Here is a 21,192-nt window from a genome sequence, read left to right as displayed (position 1 = left end):
GCAAGGGTTTTATTGGGTTTACATTTTTTTAGTTATTGCTTAGTATGGATGGAGCCCATAAACTCTTACGGTTAGGGTTATTGGTACAGATTAAAAGGAATTAAAAAGAAAAAATTCTAAGATTTTAATGTGCCTGATATCATGTACTATCTGCTATGTATAGTTTACAGAAACTGAGTACTTGAAAATTAATTGTCATAAATTATTCGTCTGGAACTGAATACTTTCAAGCTAATTTTCTAAGAACTTATATTATGAACTAAAAAGAATCAAACCTACTAAACAATGGACACAATGATAGTTTTTCGATTCAGTATATTCCAAATGAAGCACCTATCATGGACATGAATTCAAACCATGTTGCATTGCTTAGACCAGTAATGTCTGAGTTTACACTAGCTATTAGTAATTGGAAATGAAGCGACCATGAGACAAATGTATTGAGGTGTATAGTTCTAACTTATGACAACATAGGGCAAGCCGTAAATAGAACTGTCATCTCGAAACTACCCATAATACCATATTCTCAAATCTTTTATATGTTAAGAAGCAGTTTTGGTTGACACTTTGAAGTCATTGGCAGGTACACATTGCAGGTGTTGGGGATTGTCATTTGGCTGGTGTTGCTAGTTTACCTGATCCATGCCCTCTGCCCTCAGTAGCAAAGAGAAAAGGACTGCGTGAGAAAGAGAAACTCTTCTATGCACCAATGTCAGATCTTGGTGATCTCCTGTATGACAAGGATGCTGTTTACATTAACATTAATGATCATATGGTTCAATTTTCCAAACAAGGAGATGGTAATGGAGCAACAGAAGCAAAACAAGGTACTTCGTCCTTTTCATCATGCTAACAAATAGGTCTCCAACATTCCTGCAACTTGTCATTGATTCTTTTTTATTGAGATGCTTTTATCTATGTATCTTTTATATTTATAATTAGGCAAGGAAATGAACTACAGATTACAGGGTAGAGTAGTGTAGGAGAGGATTAATTAACATAAGAGAATGTAGTTTGTAATCATTATAGCTTTTGGGATATTGTGCTGGTTCGAATTATCACCTTGGTTTTTTCAAATATCACTCTTCCCTTCTCCTTTTTCTGCTAACTTACATAGTCGGATGGCCTTGTCAGTTGCATCCTGAGTTATTGTTCAGTTTCCAAGTCAAATTATTTGGTAGATGTATCGCTCCAAGCTTATGGGAAAATTGTTTTCTGTTTATTTAGGAAATACCCTTGACGTGGGTGAAGCCCTTGTAAAAACACTTCAGAATACAAAGTATTCAATCAATGAAAAGCTGGAGCAGAGCTTTATACAACTTTTTCGAGGAAATCCAAGAGAAGATGCTAATCCTACAGACATTGGCGAAGGGTCCAGCAGTGAAGAAGAGAATAGTGACAAAGAAAGAGGACAAGGTAATCAAAGTGCTGGCCATAGCAAACATAGAGAAAAGGATCAGGGCTTATTCATAATTTAGTTGTATTGCTTAAGCAGATACTGCTTTTCCTGGTTTCTATTCTGATAGTTTTTCAGTTGACAATGGTGATACAGGGAGAAGCAATGGACTTTACAAAAAATTGCCAAATGGAAATGATGGACATGCCATTATCAGCACCAATTTTCCAGAAGAGAAGGTTACAGTCATGTCTGACAGTGAGGTGGAGACCCTTCCAAAACAAAATGTGAGAGAGGTATCAGAGTTTCAAAATGGAAGAATAAGGAGAAAAGCAGTCTTTTTTGAGGATGAGGAGGAGGACAATCCAAAGGTATGCTGATTATTGTTTTTGGTGATCTGAGATTTTCTTGTCATTTAATTAGATGGTAGTGTGGTCCTCTTGAACTTTTGGAAGCAATACTTCAGTTTAGATTATTGATAAATGGCTGAATAGAGCTCATCATTCATTTCTTTTGTTACATTTCCAAGAATATTTGTCATCCACATTGAAGGCTAGGTTCCTGTATTTGCAACATGCAAAAAACGTTAAAAATATTATTGTCCGCATACTCTTTTCTTTTTACAATTTAATGTTGGGTGTCACCTTGGAAAATTCTTTCAGAAATTGTTATGAATAATCCTTTTGGTACACCTGGATTTAATGTGAACTCTTGGTTGTAGAAAATGTAGAGTACATTACAATCTGTATTTAATAATAATTTTTTAATGGTTCCTATTTGAAGATTATGAATTGAATCCTACTTTGGTGTTTCCATTATCTCTCATCGCCAATTCCACAGTCTTCATCTGGTGTCTTCTTTCTTTGTTGATGAGACTTGATTGTTTGAGCTTTGGCTATGTTGTCAGCTGCCTTTTCTTGTCATATTTACAATTTTCCTCCCGTTCTATGATGACTTTAAACCCTTTCTTGCATTGTAACCATTCGCAAGAAGTAATTAATTCTTTTATGCATGAATATTTTACGAGTTTCTCGTCTAAAAATCATACATATATATTGGAGAATGCTTATAAATTTGTTTAAGTTGGACTCCCTTTCAGTGCGATTATTTTATTTTATTTTAATGACTATGCATAGAGATCATCTTAAAATAACTAAAGATATATTAGTTCATCAGACAAAATGTATTAGTTTAATGCCTATGCATAGAGTTCATCTTAAGATGACTAAAAATATGCAGGTTGAATTCCAAAAAGACTTAGCTTTGGAATTATCAATGATGAACAATTTGTAGTATAGAAGTTAATAAAAATTATCCTTATTTGACAACTTTCTCTTGTTGAAGACGCTACATTATGTGAATTTAAGAAACTAACATAGCATATATTAGTAGTACATAGGTTCCACATGACTAGACCGTATTTGTCAAATGGTTTCTGTTAATAAAACACTGCACAAACGAATTTATTAAATAGATAGGGCCACATCATTAGATCATTTTTATTATATGTTTCTCTTACTGGAATAGATTTAATCAATGTGTACAGAACGTGAATATGCCAAAGCCACCTTTAATCTTTTTTATTTGAATAAGACTTTACATTTCTATTTTTTTTTTAGATTTATCCTAATAGAGGTTTTATTGAATATGACTACCTGTAAAAACACTAATTTTCTTTATTATTTAGTTATTCGACTTTTTGTTAAATACTTCAGTAATCTCTGCTATCAGTGTAGTAAAGCCTAAAACACTTCTCTCTGATCAATTGTGGTAATGTAACTTCTTTTTAGGAATTTTAATGCTTTTGCAATTTTGAATTTGAGAATTCATGTAGGCAGAGATGACAGCATAAAATATATTAATTATGTGGCCAATTTCTGAAATGACACGCTGCAATTTTATACTACCAAATCAAGAGACTACTAACCAGAGATAAGCTTGATATTTCTCCCAACTTCTAACCTACGTGCAGCAGATATATATTGGGTTGAAACCCCTTTTTAATAAGCATAAAACTCTGGAAATTCACAAAGGAAAAGTAACTATGCACAAACAAATCACTAAGGCACACTAATGCTGAAAGTTTTTGTCTTAATATTCAACAAATTACAAATGTATTGTGTATAACGGAGAGAACCTGTATCTGGTAAGTGGAAGATGTTTGCAGCAATATATCCCTCTGTAGGGATTCACGTTCAGCTCCCCTTGAGTGCTATCCACACATTTCAGCTCTGCAACGCCAACCTTCAGCTAAAAAATATGAATTGCAAGCCACCAGGAAATTGACCTAGCCCTTTATTTATTCAATGTGACCTCTAGAAACATAGTCGCGGGACCTGGATTCCACATGCAGGTCCGCAATCCTTGATCATAGCACCAGCAAACAAGAAACACTGTCTTCTTGAGGACAGCAGTCAACCACAACTCACTAATTTGTTTTCTTCATCAGCTCCAAACGCTACTGTTAAAATCCTTAAACCCTCCTCAATACAATTCATCTTCTCAGCTACAGTGGAAAGACAGTAAGAGAAGACTCCCAATTTCTTCAGTAGACAAATTGCTCCTCAACCACAGTATGCAACAGAATGAGGAAACACCAATTTCAGATCCTCCAATCAAATCCTCATCCCATAGCAAGGGAATTGAAATCAGAATGCAAAAACCTACACAAAAGCAACAAAAGCAAATTAGACAATTGGATGTGTTTTCCTTCACAATGGCTCATATTTATAATCTTCAAATGACACTTAAGTCCCCAAACATAACTCCACTTAAGAAGCTTCACCAACACAACATCACTTTCTAACATATAATAATAATGAAGTGCCATTGTAATATAAACTTAATTAATAAATAATGAGCCTGTGTAATAAATAACCCCATTTGATGCAGGTGATGACCAATTGCCAACATCACCAATTGCACTGCCAAATATGGCAACTACCTAAATTAGACTTACTAAAAATAGTAAATTAGCAATTGGGTATGGTGATGCTGGTGTTGCCAAGTAGTTTCTTTGCAAAGCTTCACGAACCTAGTGTGTCCTGAGGGGAGGCCGAGCAACTGCTTCGTCCCTTGGGCAAGAGACATAGTAGTGAAGAAGGAGGTGATGAGCTAGTTTGAAGTTTGTCTCGGTGTGAACAAAAGCTGCAAAGTGCAATCGCCAAACCACATGGCCTCTAGGAGGTAAAATGCGAGACACCGCTGATCAGTATACCTAAAGAATGAGATGGACGTGCACTCTAAATAAGATGTAGAACCTTCTCCTGATCTCATAGTAGGCAGGGCAACAGAAAGGGGACAAAGCTGATAGATCCTATTCTCTCCGTCAATCTAGTGGTTGGTGCGTATACGCAACTGATGGGAGCCCATTCTAAAAGATCCCAAAGAGATGCAAAGGGCACGAGTCTAACGGCGGGTGAGGTACCAAGGGCGCACAATGACCTTGCCATGGATATCTAGGAATTGCTTAGCATAGAGAGCCATCCTCGGGCGGAGTCCCCTTAGAGGGTTACTCCATGTCGTAATAAAATACTGTATGTAGATGTCGAGCTTGATGTGCTCGTTGAGCCAAGAAGAGTAGAAGCCTGGGTGAATCAATAGCGAGCTTTGCCAGTGGGATCAGAGCTTGCCACTGCCATGGAAGAGCAATAAGCTAGGTAAGAATATCTATGGTGGCTCTCAGTAGAGTTTGTGAAGCTCTAAAGCCAATGAAGGAACCAAATCAAATTGAAGATGGTCCCAAGTTTGAAGGGATGAGCCCCAAACTCAACCAAGATGATATTGCAGGGGGTGGACCGATGACATCTGATAACGCATGAAGGAGGGTTTGAACTCTCAACCGAAGCTCATTTGGAATCTAGGAGAGAAGGCCACCACACAATAGAACTTGAGAGAACAGTGGGTCTGACCAAAGAGTCCAAGAGGGACATTTTGGTTGTGATATCCTGGAAGTGATGTTTGAAGTACTATCTCTCAAGCATAGCTAGGGAGTTGAGTCCCTTATTAACCTGGGGTTGCATGACAAGTCTCAAATTGAAACAGGGTCCAGAGAACTTAATCCCCAGATAAGTGTAGGAGGATGATCTCAACCTCCATAGCTTGAAGGTGGAAATGGAGATGCGAGGTCTTGACCAGGTTCACAACTAACTGCCGTGACTCACAAAGGGAGGCCAATCCATCAAGAAGCCATTGGAGCTATTCTGGGGATGAAGCCAAAAGAACCACATCATCGACAAATAGTAGAATGGAGATTAAAACCTTGTGTAAATAGCGACCATCAATAGGGAGCGAGAAGTCACAGAGGAGAATCTCGAGCTTGTCAATATAAATACCGAAAAGAGTAGGAGAGAGGGTATCCTTGCTTCACCCTGATGGTGCTTTGGATAGGATCTGAAAAAACTTGGGGAGTCCTGAACTTGCCCACCATGCTCTTGTATACTCTCATGATAGTCTTCAAGAGACTCTTTGAAATCCCAATATCCCTAAGCCTCTGGAAGAGAGTGGTTTGAGGGACAGAGTCATAGGCATTGTGGAAGTCTACAAAGAAGCAATACACTTTCGTCGAGTGCTGCTGAGCCTCCTTAATGATAGTTTGCATAGTCAGAATGTGGTTGTGGTTTGATAATATGTACAAAAGCCAGCCTGCCCCCTACTTGGCAAAGCTGTTGATCAAGCTCCTTGGATAAGATAATGTTGGATATAGTAGCATAAAGTTTGACAAAAGTATGCCCAACCATGATGGTCATGTAGTTGTTGAGGTCTGAGATTGAGCTGGTCTTATGTATCAGATGGATAATATGTCGTGACCAAGAGTTGAGAAAACCAGTGCAAACCACTTTGTTAAAGAGGACTGTGAGATAGGAGCCCAAAACAGTAATACTAGCTTGAAGAGTTTCGCTTGGAACCCTTCTTCATTTGCGGTCCTTCTATTGTTGATGTATCTGCATTTGGTTGGTGATATGTTGAGCACTAGAGGAGGCATTAGACACGCTCGAAGGAGATGTATACTTTTAGAGGAAAAACATCTCGTGTGCAGGCATAACATTGGTGATTTGTGCAACAAAAGAGAGGTTGTTTCTGCAACACTTGAGGGGGGCCATTAGACACACTTGAAGGAGATGTGGACTTTCAAAGGAAAGGCATATCATGTGTAGCACCGAAGGAGGTATTAGACACACTCAGAGGAGATGTGGAATTTCAGAGGCAATGTGTCTCATTATGCGTGGGAGGTGGAAGCCCTCATATTGTACAAATGGTTTCAGATTTTGTAGTTAGGAGATCCATTGATGTGGGCAGTTTAGTGTCTCTTGGTTAATCAAAAAAGTCAAGAAATCCACTGTTGCGGTCAATTCAGTGTTTCTTGAGTGAGCAAGAACTCATGAAGGTGCTTGATTAAAGTCTCTAGAGGGTTGGGTTTAAGACCCTTGCAACTTCCATTCATGTTTGGATTAATGTAATAAGGGGGGGAGTGTTGGAGTATTACATTAAATAGTTTAGTTTATTTAGGTTTAGATTAATTAATTAAAGCTATCGGTTACTTTCAATGGTTATGTAAGTTCACACTTCTTGTAATGCCTATTTAAGGCACTTTGATGGAACGAATACAATATCGAATAAAAATACAATTGAAACATGTTTTTCTTTTGATCAATTTTCTCTTTTGTTCTTTTTGTATAGAGTAGAAATTGTTGAGACTTTGTGCAACTATTAGGTGAGATGATTTACGTGGTTGGGGTTGTGAATGTTGTCCAAATTATCATAGACAATGCAACAACATATCTATTTGTAGAGAGACTTATTATGGAGAGACATCCTACTATTTCTTATACTTTTTACAGCACATTGCTTGGATGTGATGGCTAAGAGCTTTGAGAAGATTGAAGGGATAAATCATTAAACACATGCTAAAGGTGCTAAATAAGTATTCAAACTTATCTACAACCATGCTTGGGTCTAAAGTTTGAAAACTTGGAGTTTGCACACACTCGGTAGCCCAAATTAGGACTTAGACTTGAGACTTGGCAAAAACTCGGCTAGGACTCGACAAAGAAGAAAACTGTAGTTTTAGAATAAAGAAAAATAAATTAATGTATTTGCAAAACATGAGAGCCAAAATTCAAACATTACATGTCATATTATCTTCGAAAACTCACTAGTTGCACTTTCATCTTCATATACTCATAGTTTCAAACTTTGAAATATATAACAACACCAAAGTTTATTAATGTTTACAAAATTACATATAATGATATGTCCAAGTGAGTAAAACAGACAACTAAAGTTTGCATCGTCTTCTTTCCTCTCCAATTGTAACTTAATTTTTGGAAATAGTTGATGTTGTGGTATCTAAATGTTGAAAAGCACAATGGGCTATCTTTTGAAGATAAGGTGTGCCGACATCATAACTCTCCCACCATAAATCTACAAAAAAGTCTTTTTGATATATAAGCATTAAATAGAAAAATATAACAATCAAGCTTCTAATTTCTTATTGTAATATTGAACTAAATCTTTACCTGGTCTTTTTTCTCTTTTGTCAATTGCTTGAGATGAAGAAAAGAGGCTGTCCACACCCTTATAGACCTTGAATAGATACAGATTGAAATTAAATGTAAATCAAATATTTAGTCACTATGTATGTAAAATGGATGTTTTTGGATAGGAGAAAGGAGCCAATAGTGGCTATAGCTAACTTTGCGCATTCAATTGAGGCACCAAATGGTATTGGATTTCAACAATATATTTTTAGTTGTTTTCGTATGCAACTTAACTGCTTAAAGCCAAGGTTTCAGCTTCTGCCCAAAAATGATGCACTCTACTGAAGATGTTATGTGTGAAAGGGTAAAAAGGTGGTACAAAAAAAGTGTTAACTGATTGACCCCGATTTCACGAATAATTATCTACTCAAATCACCATTAGTGGTTCACAAATCTCCAGTGGTCTTTCACAAATCTCTAGTAGTGGTTCATTTATCACTAGTAGTGGTGCACAAATGAGCCAATCATGGTTCCAAAAAGCAAAAAATTGACCAACTATTGGTAATTAAATGATCCAGTATTGGTAAATAAATGATTAAAATTGAGTGAATTGCTATTGGACCCCAATTCACTATTGGCTTCTTCCCCCCAGTCAACATTGCCAAATTCATAAATAAGATATAGTAATTCTTACCTCCAATTCATCAATAATCTTGTTTCTCAACTCATGATGAGGCACCATCTTATCAACAATAACTCCTACCATGACCTCGTCAACCCTAAATATATCAGAGAGCTAGAATTTCCCATTCACAAGTAGGCCAATGCGTGGATGGGATGATGGAGTTGTTTTGTCCATCTACGATCAATGATGCACCAAATGATTCCATATTTGCTATTTTTTCTACCTTACCATTGTGAAATGGCCTCATAAATGAAATCCTTTGGCATGCTCTCTCCTTTCATCGTATGAAGAACCCTTACCAAAGGTTTTGCCACCAAAAAGAAAGAAAATCAATTTTAAAGTATGCAAAAATAACCTTTCAAAGAAAAAAACAGCACATAAAATTTATGTTTGTGTTTGTTCAGTATCTTAATCAACCTATCTATATTATTGTTGATTGTTTCATCGAAAACAATACTTCCAATTGTCTCGGCTTTCTATGTTTATGAAAATGTAGACTTCGACCAAGAATCAAACACAAACATTTTCTTGAGATGAGGAATTACACCAAGAATGTTTTGCAATGTGATGAAGTGGCTAGCAAATCATACCATCCTTGGTCACTAGAAGGTCCTTGCCATTTGTGTGTTTTCTCAACAAAGCAAGGACCAAGTATGGATGTATGTAACTTTGGTCACATTTTCAGCATCTTCAACCACCCTTTTCACCCATCCAATCTTCCCAATGTCCTTTAACTATAAGTCCAAGCAATGTATAGCGCAAAGGACTCCATGAATTTGTAGGATGCTCTTCTTAAGCATTTTGCTTGTAGCTACATATGCAGTTTGTGTTGTCTGTGATTATTTGGAACATTCCCAACACCAACCTCCTGAATCACCCCATCTAATAAATTGCACAAGTATTCAACATTTTTTATTTTATGGGAGGCATCTATAGAGTTTAGGAATACCAATGCTCCATGAGAAGTCACTAGGAAGTTTTGTAGAGTTATATTCTGTCAATCAGGCTATCCATCCATATGATAAGTTAAGATAAACTATTAATGTCCAACAAAAGACCACAAACAGGCCTAAGGGATTGAAGATACAAATAGGGGCTAGAATGTAGCAGGACCAACCAAGCGGTGTCGAGAAAAGGAAACAAACAGAGAAAGAAGCAGACAAAGAGAGACAACCCTACACTAGAGAGGCATTGAGACCATGTAACAATTAGCAGTTTGTAGTCTTCAAAAAGTAGCTCAGAATCGAAGGATAACTATCAGTGTGCAAAGAAGTCTGAGCTTGTTGCCTGAGAGAGAGGGGCTGTTGTTGTTGATGGTGTATGTGCATATGATCTATATGCGGCCTTATTGATCCGGTGTGAGTAATAGCAGACGAGCCCCCAACACACTTAATTCCTCTAGGAGAGGTAATCGGAGTGAAAAAGGAAGTTATAAGATGTTGAATCCTTTTCGACTCCAAATTTCTCTTTATTCATCAACGATGACCATGCATTCTTTACAACTTCCTTTAACAATGGCCCACTCAAGTAATTAGCTGTAGGGGCCTTAAATCCCCTGCTTCCAATCGTAATGCATTCACCAAATCTTCCTTGTATGGGCTGTTTGCTGTGTTGAAAGGTAAATTAAAGTAGTACCAAAACTTTCCTGCTGCCATCCTAGCTTCAAGATGTTTCTCTTTATTCCATTTGGAACCTTCAAATGCAGGTTGTGGTCTTGGAACGTTGTGTGGAATAAAGTAATTTGGTCTTGATGACAGAGGAATCTGCCTAGTAGGAAGAAAAACCTTAGGATTCTCACCATTGTTAGGATGTGTGGACTTTGGCCACCAAGGGGATCCAAAGTCGATGCATTTTGAGTTCTCACTGCTGCTATGGCTTCTTTTGTTTTTTTTTGCTTTTCTTCTTTTCTCAGCTTGGAATCAGCAATAAAGGTCTTCATCTCTCTAACCATCTCCAGAGTTACATTTTGGGCATATATCCACGTTTTGTCTTGGTATTTTTGCAGTGTAGTATTTCAATCTATTGATCCCCTTGTCATACATTTACTACATATGGTACAAGTGACCTCATCCTTTTTGTTTCCCAGTATCCCATACTTCCATGCTTTGTCTTCTGTTCTACGTAGCCTTGCCCTTGAAGTTGACTTTGCTGTTATAACATTGAAAAATAAGAATTTTAGCAAGGTTTTGTAATAAGTCGGCAAAATTTTTGTTATCAATAGTGATGTCCCCTTCCTAATTTGCCCTAGAATTTTCTTAAAAGCATAATTGTGACAAATTAAGATTTGGCTTACATCTCACCAATTAAATATTTCTATGGTAATACACCTTGAGATTTGAAACCTGCAATAAAAAAGAACATAATTATAACTATCCACACACAGACATACATTATCTCCCACACACCCACGCACACACACACACAAAACTAGGGTTAGCACCACATCATAGTTGTAGCTTGTCAATAGTACTCTACAAATATATTAGGGTTTGCAAGAAGAGACATGATGGGTCTGCTAGAAGCCATTTCTACACAAGTTCAAGAGGGAAGTCTACTGCAACTCTCTCTCACTTCGCGGCTTGAAAGTTTCTTTCCCATCTTGCCTCATCTTTTAGAAAACACATAACCATCTTGTGGAGTTGCTAGAGGTTGTAAGTGGGTTCCTCGACTCTTTGACGTAAGGGTTGTCAAGCCCATTCTAGGATCCTCTACTTATGTAGCCTTGAAAACTCCTTTGCTTACACCTCAAGACCTTCCTTTCAAGATGCATTAAAATAGTCGAACACTTCACATAACTGTCATCATAGGCGATTTAGTCATCAACGATGATATATGATAATCAAAATTATTCGTTATATACCTTAGAAGCTGAAACGGGCATCTTGGGCTTGGAGGTAGAAGCAGGTGCTTGTGGAGGTGGATTCCGAGGCGAATGCCTGTAGAAGCCATTTGGAAACGCCTCCCGGGCATCTGAATGCAAGTGGAATCCTATCACCTTGGGAGGCACTTCCAAGTGGCTTCCACAAGCATATGCTTCTATTATTTGGCTAAAACATAAGATTTATATCCAGTTTAGGCTTGCAGAGAATTCAAAATTCAGAATCGTTAAATCTAAATGTTGACAATTATTGGTTACTCTATGTATGGAGGGCATTTGTAAGCATTGTCTTGTGTTATAGGCATAAAATGTGTCTAAGAGTTTTTGTGGCAGCATATTTAAATCCAGATATCAATTTCTACCATGCTTGTTAATATTTCCATACCTGGTGTTTTCCATTACAAATGTTAAAGGAAATAATAGATAGACTAAAGCTGTGATCCTATCTAATGATGTTGTTTCCAGTTCACAGGATCTATTGTTTTTGACTGAGATTGTCAATATCTGTGAATCTGTGATCCTAGAACAATCCATTTATTCAGTATTCAACGTTAATGAAAATGCATTTATTTGGATATACATAATATATGTGCATGTGTGTATTTTTAAAATACACACACACACGCATCCAAACACAACCCCCTAAAAAATCCGTGCATCTATGCACCTGCTTCATGCATCCGCATCCGGATCTGCATCCAAATTGCTAACTTAGATATATACTTATAAACATCATATTTTTATCTTATAGTCATGATGGGCGATCATAATATATAACTAAGAAATATGAGTTCGAAGATGTATTGAGTTCTATGGTGTTCTGTTGTAAAGCCTCCTTGTTTTCACTAAATGCAATGCTTCTGTTGTGCTATTATGGTAAAATAATGAATGGGTTATTAAACAAAGATCATAAATGATCTATATATATACAGGTATACACAAGAATGTTTCTATAATGAACAAAGAGAGAGAAATAGAAACATTATATAACAAACAAAGAGAAATAGAAACATCCTGAAGAGAGAAAGAGAAAGTTTCCATATTGAACAAAGAGAGAGTATGGAAACATAGAAGAAGAGTGACTATTAGAAATAGAAGTAAAGCTACGGAAGGGAGAAACAAAATTAGAGAGATTTAACTGTAATACCCTCCCTTAATGGTCAATTGAACTTCAAACAAAAAAATTGTAGGAGAATCTTCAAAAGGTGTAGAAGGTAGACTCAGGCTGATCAATGAGCTCTACATGTGCAATATTGGCCTATAGCTGAGACCCTCCTTGTGTCTGCTGGTCAGAAGCAATGCGAGTCGTGCATTCCAAGATCACATGACCAAATTTTTGGTAATAGTTGCACCAGATTTGCTTCTTCTTGGAGCTATTATGAGATTGAGCAGAGGAATGAGATTGGGCTGAAAATGCTTGTTCAGAGGATGATGAAGGAGCACTTCTGCCAAATTGTTGTTTCCAACGGTCCTGTTGCAAAAGTTTGGTGTACAATCGGGAAATTTGAGGTCAACAATAGTTGCAGTAATGTTGAGCATCTCAATCAAGTGTTCAAGGGATGATGGTAGACTTTTCACAGTAATGACCATCATATCTTCTTCCTTAATGGTACGACCAATGGCCTCAAGCTGATTCTTCAGAAAGAAGGCTCTTCTTTTATTTGATGTCTTGTAGAGATCCTTCAATATTTTCCAGATCTCTGCAGCTTCTTGCTAGACGACACTTGAGGCAGTTGATCATCATTAATTGAAAGCTTAATAAGCATATCCGCTTCTCGATTACGCTCATCAAACTTCTTGAGTAGTATCGATTGTGGTAGGACGAATTTGGTACCGAGAACAAGCGCCACAAGGCGACGATACTTGAAGATCATCATCATTCTCTGCTTCCAGGTGTTGCACTTATTTCCATTGAATTGACTGCCTTCCAAGAGAAGATTGGTGGAGATGCCATGACACGTTTTATGATGGTAAAAAATGTGAATATCAGCAATGGCACGAACTTCAAGGCAGATTGACGAAAGACCTAGGAAAAACAAAAAGAGACCCAAAAGAGGTCTCGAAAAATTCAGGAAGAATCTGAAATTAGATTCTGATTCTGCTGGCACGAAAAATGATGCACCCAGAAAAAACGGAGACCAACCTAGCTGAGATCTGCAAAAACCCACCAAGAATTTGCAAAAAGATTTTTAATTTGGCACGAACACCCAGAGTTTCGAAAGAAACCCTAGCTGTCCGAAAAAAACGTTTAAAAATGGCAGATTGCTGTGAAAAAAATGGTGGAAATAGGTGGTCTGTTCATATAGCAGAGATAGAGGGTTATTAAAACCATAGTTTTCAGACTCGGACCCAGAGAGTAATTGGCAGGCCCAAAATTTTCAACTCAGCAAAAACTGGGAGAAAACTTAACAAAAACTCGGGGAAAACTCGGCAACTTAGAAAGAACAAAAAAAAAAATTCTCTTAAAGAAACATATTTTCTTTTGTAAAATTCAATAACAAAATGTATTAAGGCACAACACTTGTTGAAGGTTTTGCAAATGGGGTTGCAAGCTTTGGGTTTAACCATGGAGGAAACTCTGTAGTTAAGTGCGCTCAGGCTGGAGTAGTATTGGGATGGGTGACCTCCTAGGAAGTCCTGGTGCTTCACCCCTATGAGCATCACCTAGATCCAATGAGTGCTAAGTGTTCCATTTATTCTCATGAGAGATGAATTCATGTTGAATCACTACTCATGAAACATGGGTCAATGAGTTTGACTCAAAATCACATAGTTAAATCTTGATAGCAATATCACAAAATGTATTAAATTAAGAATTAACATCTTGAAAGAGAAAATGCATGGTTTTATAGAAAAAATTGTATGTGAAAAAGATATTTCAACCATCGTTTTACCTACTTTGACATTTCTACCCATGATTTTTTGTGTCTATAAAAACACGAGAGTTGAACTTGAGAGTACTTGCCCAACAAAAAAAATTTAAGAGTACTCAGCAGCTTGGGGAGTGCTCGGAGAGTTTGCAAACTATGATTAAAACCCTCAAAGGAGCAAAAATCAATCATTATTTAGGTTGAAAAACACCGAAAATGTTGGTGGAATGCAAAAATGTCTGCGAAAAAAAAGGAACTGAGAAATCACAAAAACTGAAGGTCTTTTTTCACACAGTTGCAGGTTGTTCGTGCTAGTATGCAAGACTATGGCCACGATTTTGCAGAAATCGTGCACAGCAACCACCGTTTTGCAGAAAAAATCACTCAGAACACTGACGCTTAGCGAAAAAGGAGCATGAAAATTACACTTAGAAATACCAAATATAAGATGCCCGAAAAAAACAAACACAAAATAACGCCCAAAAACCCTACTCGGATTTGAAGGAAAAAAAGAATTCCTGCGAAAACAAAAAATGAACACACCCAGGCACAAATGTCAGAAATCTCTTAGTCTAAAAATTTTATGAAGAAATTATAGATATTCAAAACCTATTTCGAAAATTAAATTAGAAAATTTCAATATTGAAATTATTTTTCGAAAAAAATAGCTCTGATACCATACTATGGTAAAATAATGAATCTGTTATTAAACAGAGATCATAAATGATCTATATATACAAGTATACAGAAGAATGTTGTTTCTATAATGAACAAAGAGAGAGAAACAAAAACATTCTGAAGAAAGAAAGAGAAAGTTTCCATATTGAACAAAGACAGAAAATAGAAACATACAAGAAGAGTGACCATTAGAAGTAGAAGTAAATCTACGGAAGAGAGAGAAACAAAATTAGAGTGATTTTACTCTAATATGTATTTGATCTGCAGGTGTTTGCTTGTCAATAGATGCTGATACGGTGGTATTGCTGTACGAGTCCACCCTCGGAACAGTAAAGAATGCTGATTGTTTTCTATTCTCTTCATTAATGCTGTATACCCCCAGATCATTGTAAAATATAACTGTGGTGTATATTTCCTTTTCTTAGTCTCTGTTTGATGCATTTCACTACAGATTTATACATTGCTGGCTGTGTGGGTCTTATTGGGTCTGAGCATCATTCCCATATTCCAGATTCCATCATTTCTGCTGGCTTCTCCTTACTGGTTTATTTGTATTTCTTATTGTCAGTTCAGTGGGCTATCATTGCTCAGAGTTTACATGAAGAACATCAATCTTTCTTTTTGTAAAAATGCTAATGACTTTCAATGTTGATATTGATTTATGAGCTGTCCCCAATATTGCTACTTTAACGTGTGTCTTATACCTCTTCCGACAAATTTGGAAGGTTGTGTCTTCTTTGTTTTCTGAAGTTATGGCCCTTAGATTAGGGTTTATGCTTTGCTACACCATCACGCCCCTTCATTATTTGCCAATAATATAATTATTACTTATCTATTTAATGCTGATCGCTATTGGCATTGCTTACCCAACTCTTAGGAACAATTAACCGCCTCTTTAGTTGACTGCTGTTTTTTTACAGAGATTGCTATGAATTAATTAATCACTGCATGCCTTTTCCTTATTATCCTAACCACAGTTTATCCATTGCCACTATTATCAATCCATTGATTATCTATTAATAATATTTTCTGATCACTCTTCCTGGAATAGGGTTGCAATTCCTACTTTGGTGGGGGCATGATATCAATGATTTGAAAAAATAGATTTCAATAACTAACTAAAAATACTAGGAATTAGGTTATGAAAGGCAATGATTTGTTTTCTTTCCAGCATTTGCCCTTTATTTTTGAGGTTTTTTTAATTTCAATTGAAGAGAAAAAAAAAGAGAGAATAAAAATCACTTACTAGGTCTATTTTGAATCTTTGATCTGGTATGCTCATCTTCTTCAAACCCTACTTCACAATGCAGACCTGTTTTGGGCACCAAAGAGTGGATTGAAATGAGAAAAAAGGGATAAAAGGAGGTTTTTTTAAAGTGTTTTGATGTTTGCAGCCAGCGGCAAAAGTCCCAACATAGAATCTGCAAGTCCCAACCTTGGACTTGTGCGAGTCTTCTGCAAAAAAGAATGAGGCATTGGATGTGACTTACCCGGACTCAGCTCACGAGTTCATGGGGAGTTGACTTGGTGAGCCACAAGACTGGCAAGTGGTGGCAAGTTTCTGCCAAGTTTTCAAACTATGTCTGGTTCCTTTCTTTGATGAGGGAGTGCATGAATGACAAGAATCTTGTGTGATCAGGGGTGACATGATTTCTAGCCATTCCCTCACTTTGCAAAGCATTGTTGCCACAAATCCTTCTTGTGAATGGCTAGTTGGGCTCCCGTAATTCCAGAAAAGTTGAAGGGAAGAAGTTTGCAAGAACAGTTTTTGATGACTTGTTCAGAGAAGTTAATCAAGGTAAATAACAAATACGAATGTAAACATCATATATATAACTTTGTAAAAATATAAACTTATTTATTTTCGTTTTCAAGGCAAAAGAGCCTTTGTTCAAAGTTCTAATTTGGTGGATGGGGATACCATGCCGATGGGTTACCTCTAGGAGGCATGGACAAGGTCACAAAGACAATTTCATGTTACTATGGTAGAAACAAAGGAAATGTGAAATGGATTGGTGCATCATTGATCACTGGTAAACAAGCCAAGTAATAAATATGTACCTAGGCCTGTGAGTTGAATCCAAAGTTCTAATTTTCTGATAAGGCTGATGAGTAGTATACAATATTTCATGCATTGATAAGATATTGCTTGGAAATAAGATTAGATATAAAGTTCTTGATGGGTTGGATGTGTGTAAGGGTGTGAAGGAGAAGCTTTTACTTTAGCTTTAGCAATTCAGAGGGTAAAACAGAAATGGAGAAAAAAAATCCTTTAATTTTTAGATTAATACTAGTAGTATGAAAGATGCCCGATAGGAAAATTACACAAAATTTCACAATGATACTTGTTGCAGCCTCAAACTAATTTCTGATTATATATTAATCCAGAAAAATGACAGTTTCTACTAAAAATCAGAGTCCTTGGGACATAGTCTGATGTATAGACCGTGTCCGAGAAATATATATTGAGATTTTGTTTGCAACAGTTTCAGTTAAAGACTACAGGGCTGAACTTTGTGACCACAGCTATAATCAGTTCAATAGATCACGGCAACAAGTTTTCAGAAATAAAATAAGCTTTATGTCTTGGATATAATTTTGAGATCAAAACATAATCTACTACTATAGAGTAAAAGTGCCCAGAACTCAACAGCAGGTCCTCGAAACAGTACGACACATTACAGTATGCAATTATATTCATCTGTGAACAGGAGGAATGAGACCATACTTGGATGATTCAATCACCCTAGGACTGGTCACTGGCAGAGGGAATCAATACAAAGTGTGTGCTTGCGTATAGTGGTGCAACCACGAATAGATGCTGACTGAGGTGCAGAAGGAGTTATCTGACCTCATATGCTTGAAGGAAGACACCAGTTGTAATCACTAACTACTGCCTGTTCTACACTGCTGCTGCAACTCATGTAGTCTATTGCACCTTGCATTGGTTTCCCACAACTCTGAGCATATGGTGATGATCTCCTCAGGTTTGCATTTGAGCTGTGCCATGCATTTATTTAACGCTCTTCATTAATAAACTAATCAACGCTTTCTCCTTCAACAATACCCCTGTAAATACACGCTCAACTAAGGTCGGCTGCATGTTAAACCGCTGCAATGTTGGCTAGAAGGAAAGTCAACCTGGGAACAAATTATTAATTATCACTTTTATCATTTTTTTAATTTATTCAGAAGTACATTTATTTATTAAAAAACACACTTTAGCAAAGTTGGGCTGCCCCATTCTTACTGGGGTCATTACAGTTTGCCTGTCCTGGATGTTGCTTGTCCTCAAGCAACTTCCGAGTTGGATGAAAACCTTCTCACATCACCTCATGTGTACCCTCATTGGTGACTACCTGAATATAGTGTATTTGTCCATTCCCCAAAAGCCTAAGATCTGGTTGCCATGGATTTCTGCATGTGAATCATAGCTTTTTCCTTGGCAATTCGTTATTAGACACACCTCTATTTGGCTTGGCTTAGGAGGCAGTGTGCTATTCTGAAATGTTTTCTTTGATTCCATAGGAGATTCTTGCTTGGAACTCAATCTTTCCCCAGTTGCCAAATCTTCAAAACTCAAAGCCCTTTTGGTGGCATCTTATAATGAGCTTGGGCTAAATTCTGTGACTAACCCTGTGAGGGGCCCAGTTAGGCCTTACATGAAGAAGCTATAAGCCTTTGTTCTGACGCATCGGAAATCACTGCTACGAACCGCTGAAATTTTGCTGCATAATCCTTCACCGTACCCTCTTGGTTCAGCTGAACTAACTCTCTAAAATGAGGTTCCCAATCCTTCAAACTGAATCTTTCTAGCAACCTTTGGTTGAATTTCCAAAGTGGTGATTGAATCATGCTTATGATACCATGTATCTAATTTGTGTAACCAAACCCTTGTTGAGGAATTACCAGCACCATCAAAAGTTGGAGTAGTGATTTTTCCCAAATGATGCTGAATGTCTTTCCTCTCTTCAACCTTCTCCTCCCATGCCCAGTGTTGAATCAGTGTAGATGCAAGATCAATCTTTTACCTAAGGTTCAGCTGCTATCATTCAGCTTGTCATACCTTCTTCCTCATCCTGTTTGGTGTTGCTGTATCTGAGCTAATGGCATCTCTTCTTAGTTTTGTTTGTCAATTCCTTCATGTTTGTATGTTCTCTCTTAGCATAAAAGTGTACTGCCTTGCAGCAGTTGTTGGCAGTCTGTCCTGCACCGAAGGCATTTCACTGTTGGTGGAAGACCGTCATGCGACGACGGCAATTAATAGCATCTTGTGTTATGTTTAACACAGGTCCTTATTTATTATGCCAACGGTTGTTATTGTTTGGTATTTTCTATGACTTGGCTTTTGTCTCCATCGTGGCATCCATCTAGGATCATCGTGGGCTCTCTTCCTTGCTGGCAGAACTTAATGTGACAAGCGCTCGAGCATTCATAACGGCTGTGTATTTGTAACCCATGTCTTTTGATCTCCCCACGGAAAGCCTCTTTGAATGCAATGGGTCTTATTCAGTTTTTAAAGTAATCATTTTTGGTTCTCAATAATGTACGGTGATATCATGTGTATCTAAAGCAGAGAGATCATTGTGTTCGATCTAAAGTCTACAGGTCATTGGGTTTGGTAGATTCTGCAGAGAAACATGTGGATATTATTCTCAAGCAAGTTCTCTCATCAGTAGGCATTACATGCAATCTGTGTGATAAGCAGAATAAGTTGTTTTGATCATTTCATTCTTATGCTCAATGGTTCAAGCAACAGTATCATCTGATACAGAAGTCTGAGAGTGTAGTTTTTCATTTTTTAAAAAATATTTTGAACTCTTGCAAACATTTACTATTTGGGAATTGCCTGCAGCTGATTACTACTGTTTTATTCATCCCTGATATGTGTGTGCTTTTGATAAAAGCGGAAGTATTGTAGTTTTGATTTAAGGGAATCAATAAAGATCTAAATTTTAGCAGGCTGGGTTGTTTCCCTCATTGAGGAGTGGTTTTCCCAAGAAACCTCATTTTTATTGCATTTCTTATTTCGTGTTTTTTTCTGTATCTTATGGTTCAAATTTTAACGTCCAGCTCTTTCTTCATTTCTTTTAAGTCTGCAGGTATGGTAGGGCTTAACATATAGTATGCATCATGCCATCTTGTCATGTCTTGCTCTAAATTAGGTTGTTTTTCCTTGATATGTACTGCTATTTCTTTGTTCAAAAATTTAGCCCTAAAGGTTATTGTATCAACTGAAGTTCTCCCAACACTAGCTGAAGCTTTTCATCCACCAAAACTGCTACCTTCAGTACCATTTCGAATGGGTATATCAGCACTTCATTGCTAGCTCAAACATTTAGCCCTAGCGGTTATTGTATCAACTGAAGTTCTCCCAACACTAGCTGAAGTTTTTTGTCCACCAAAAATGCTACCTTCAGCACCATTTTGAATGGGTATATCAGCACTTAGTTGCTGGATCATTCCCCTTAAAAATTGAATTATCTCCCTCATGCTGGTATGGATCTGTTTGATCTCCCTAGTGAATTCTTGGGGGTTTCCCTCTTGCCTATCACGCATTGCCTTCTTTTCCCTTTGCTTGTAACTCTGATCCCTGTCATTTATCAATGCATAGGCTGGCAGAAAGGTGGCTCTGATACCTCTGGAAGATATCAAATAAAAAAATTGCTCGAATTTTTACAATAACAGTTGTTGCAACTGGAATCAATTTCTGATTACATATTAATTCATAAAAACAACAGTGTCTAAGAAAGATCAGATTCCTTAGGACACAGTCTGATGTATACACCTTGTCCAGGAAATATATATTCAAGTCTTGTTTGCAACTTCATTTAAAATATTGAACTTTGTGACCACAACTATAATCAGTTCAATACGTCATAGCAACAAGTTTTCAGAAACAAAATATAAGCTTTATGTCTCAAAAACAATTTCCAGACCAAATCATAATGCTACTGCTGTAGTATATAAGTGCCCAGAATGCAAACAGAAGGTTATAAAAATATTATGATGCATTCCAGTATGAAATTATCTTAATTGATAAACAGGAGGAATGAGACCATACTTGGACCATTAACTTGCCGTAGGACTGGTCAATGGCAGAGGGAATCGATACAAAGTGTATGCTTGCATTTTAGAGGTGCAAGCATATCAATAGATAGACAGAGGTGCGCAAGGAGTTCTCTCGCCTCATATGCCTGAAGGAA

The 21,192-nt window shown here is 37.2% G+C and overlaps 1 protein-coding gene across 5 annotated transcripts in view; it reads left to right on the top strand.

Moving 5' to 3' along the window:
- Positions 1 to 21,192, top strand: part of LOC149531765 (P-loop containing nucleoside triphosphate hydrolases superfamily protein) — a 73,814-nt gene that overhangs the window by 46,025 nt on the left and 6,597 nt on the right. For 3 of the 5 annotated variants that reach the window (XM_089811377.1, XM_089811375.1, XM_089811376.1), the window contains exons 8-10: positions 584 to 827; positions 1,228 to 1,416; positions 1,553 to 1,767. In XM_089811377.1, coding sequence (XP_089667503.1) covers positions 584 to 827; positions 1,228 to 1,416; positions 1,553 to 1,767 — 648 coding nt within the window. Of the gene's footprint in view, positions 1 to 583; positions 828 to 1,227; positions 1,417 to 1,534; positions 1,768 to 21,192 lie in introns of all 5 variants that reach the window. The other 2 variants (XM_089811373.1, XM_089811374.1) reach the window with 1 other exon arrangement.

This window comes from Cupressus sempervirens, chromosome 11, assembly GCF_028749045.1.
Source record: "Cupressus sempervirens isolate cs-2001-9-10 chromosome 11, ASM2874904v1, whole genome shotgun sequence".
In the NCBI taxonomy this organism is placed as follows: Eukaryota; Viridiplantae; Streptophyta; class Pinopsida; order Cupressales; family Cupressaceae; genus Cupressus; species Cupressus sempervirens.
This window is presented reverse-complemented; position numbering and strand designations above follow the sequence as displayed.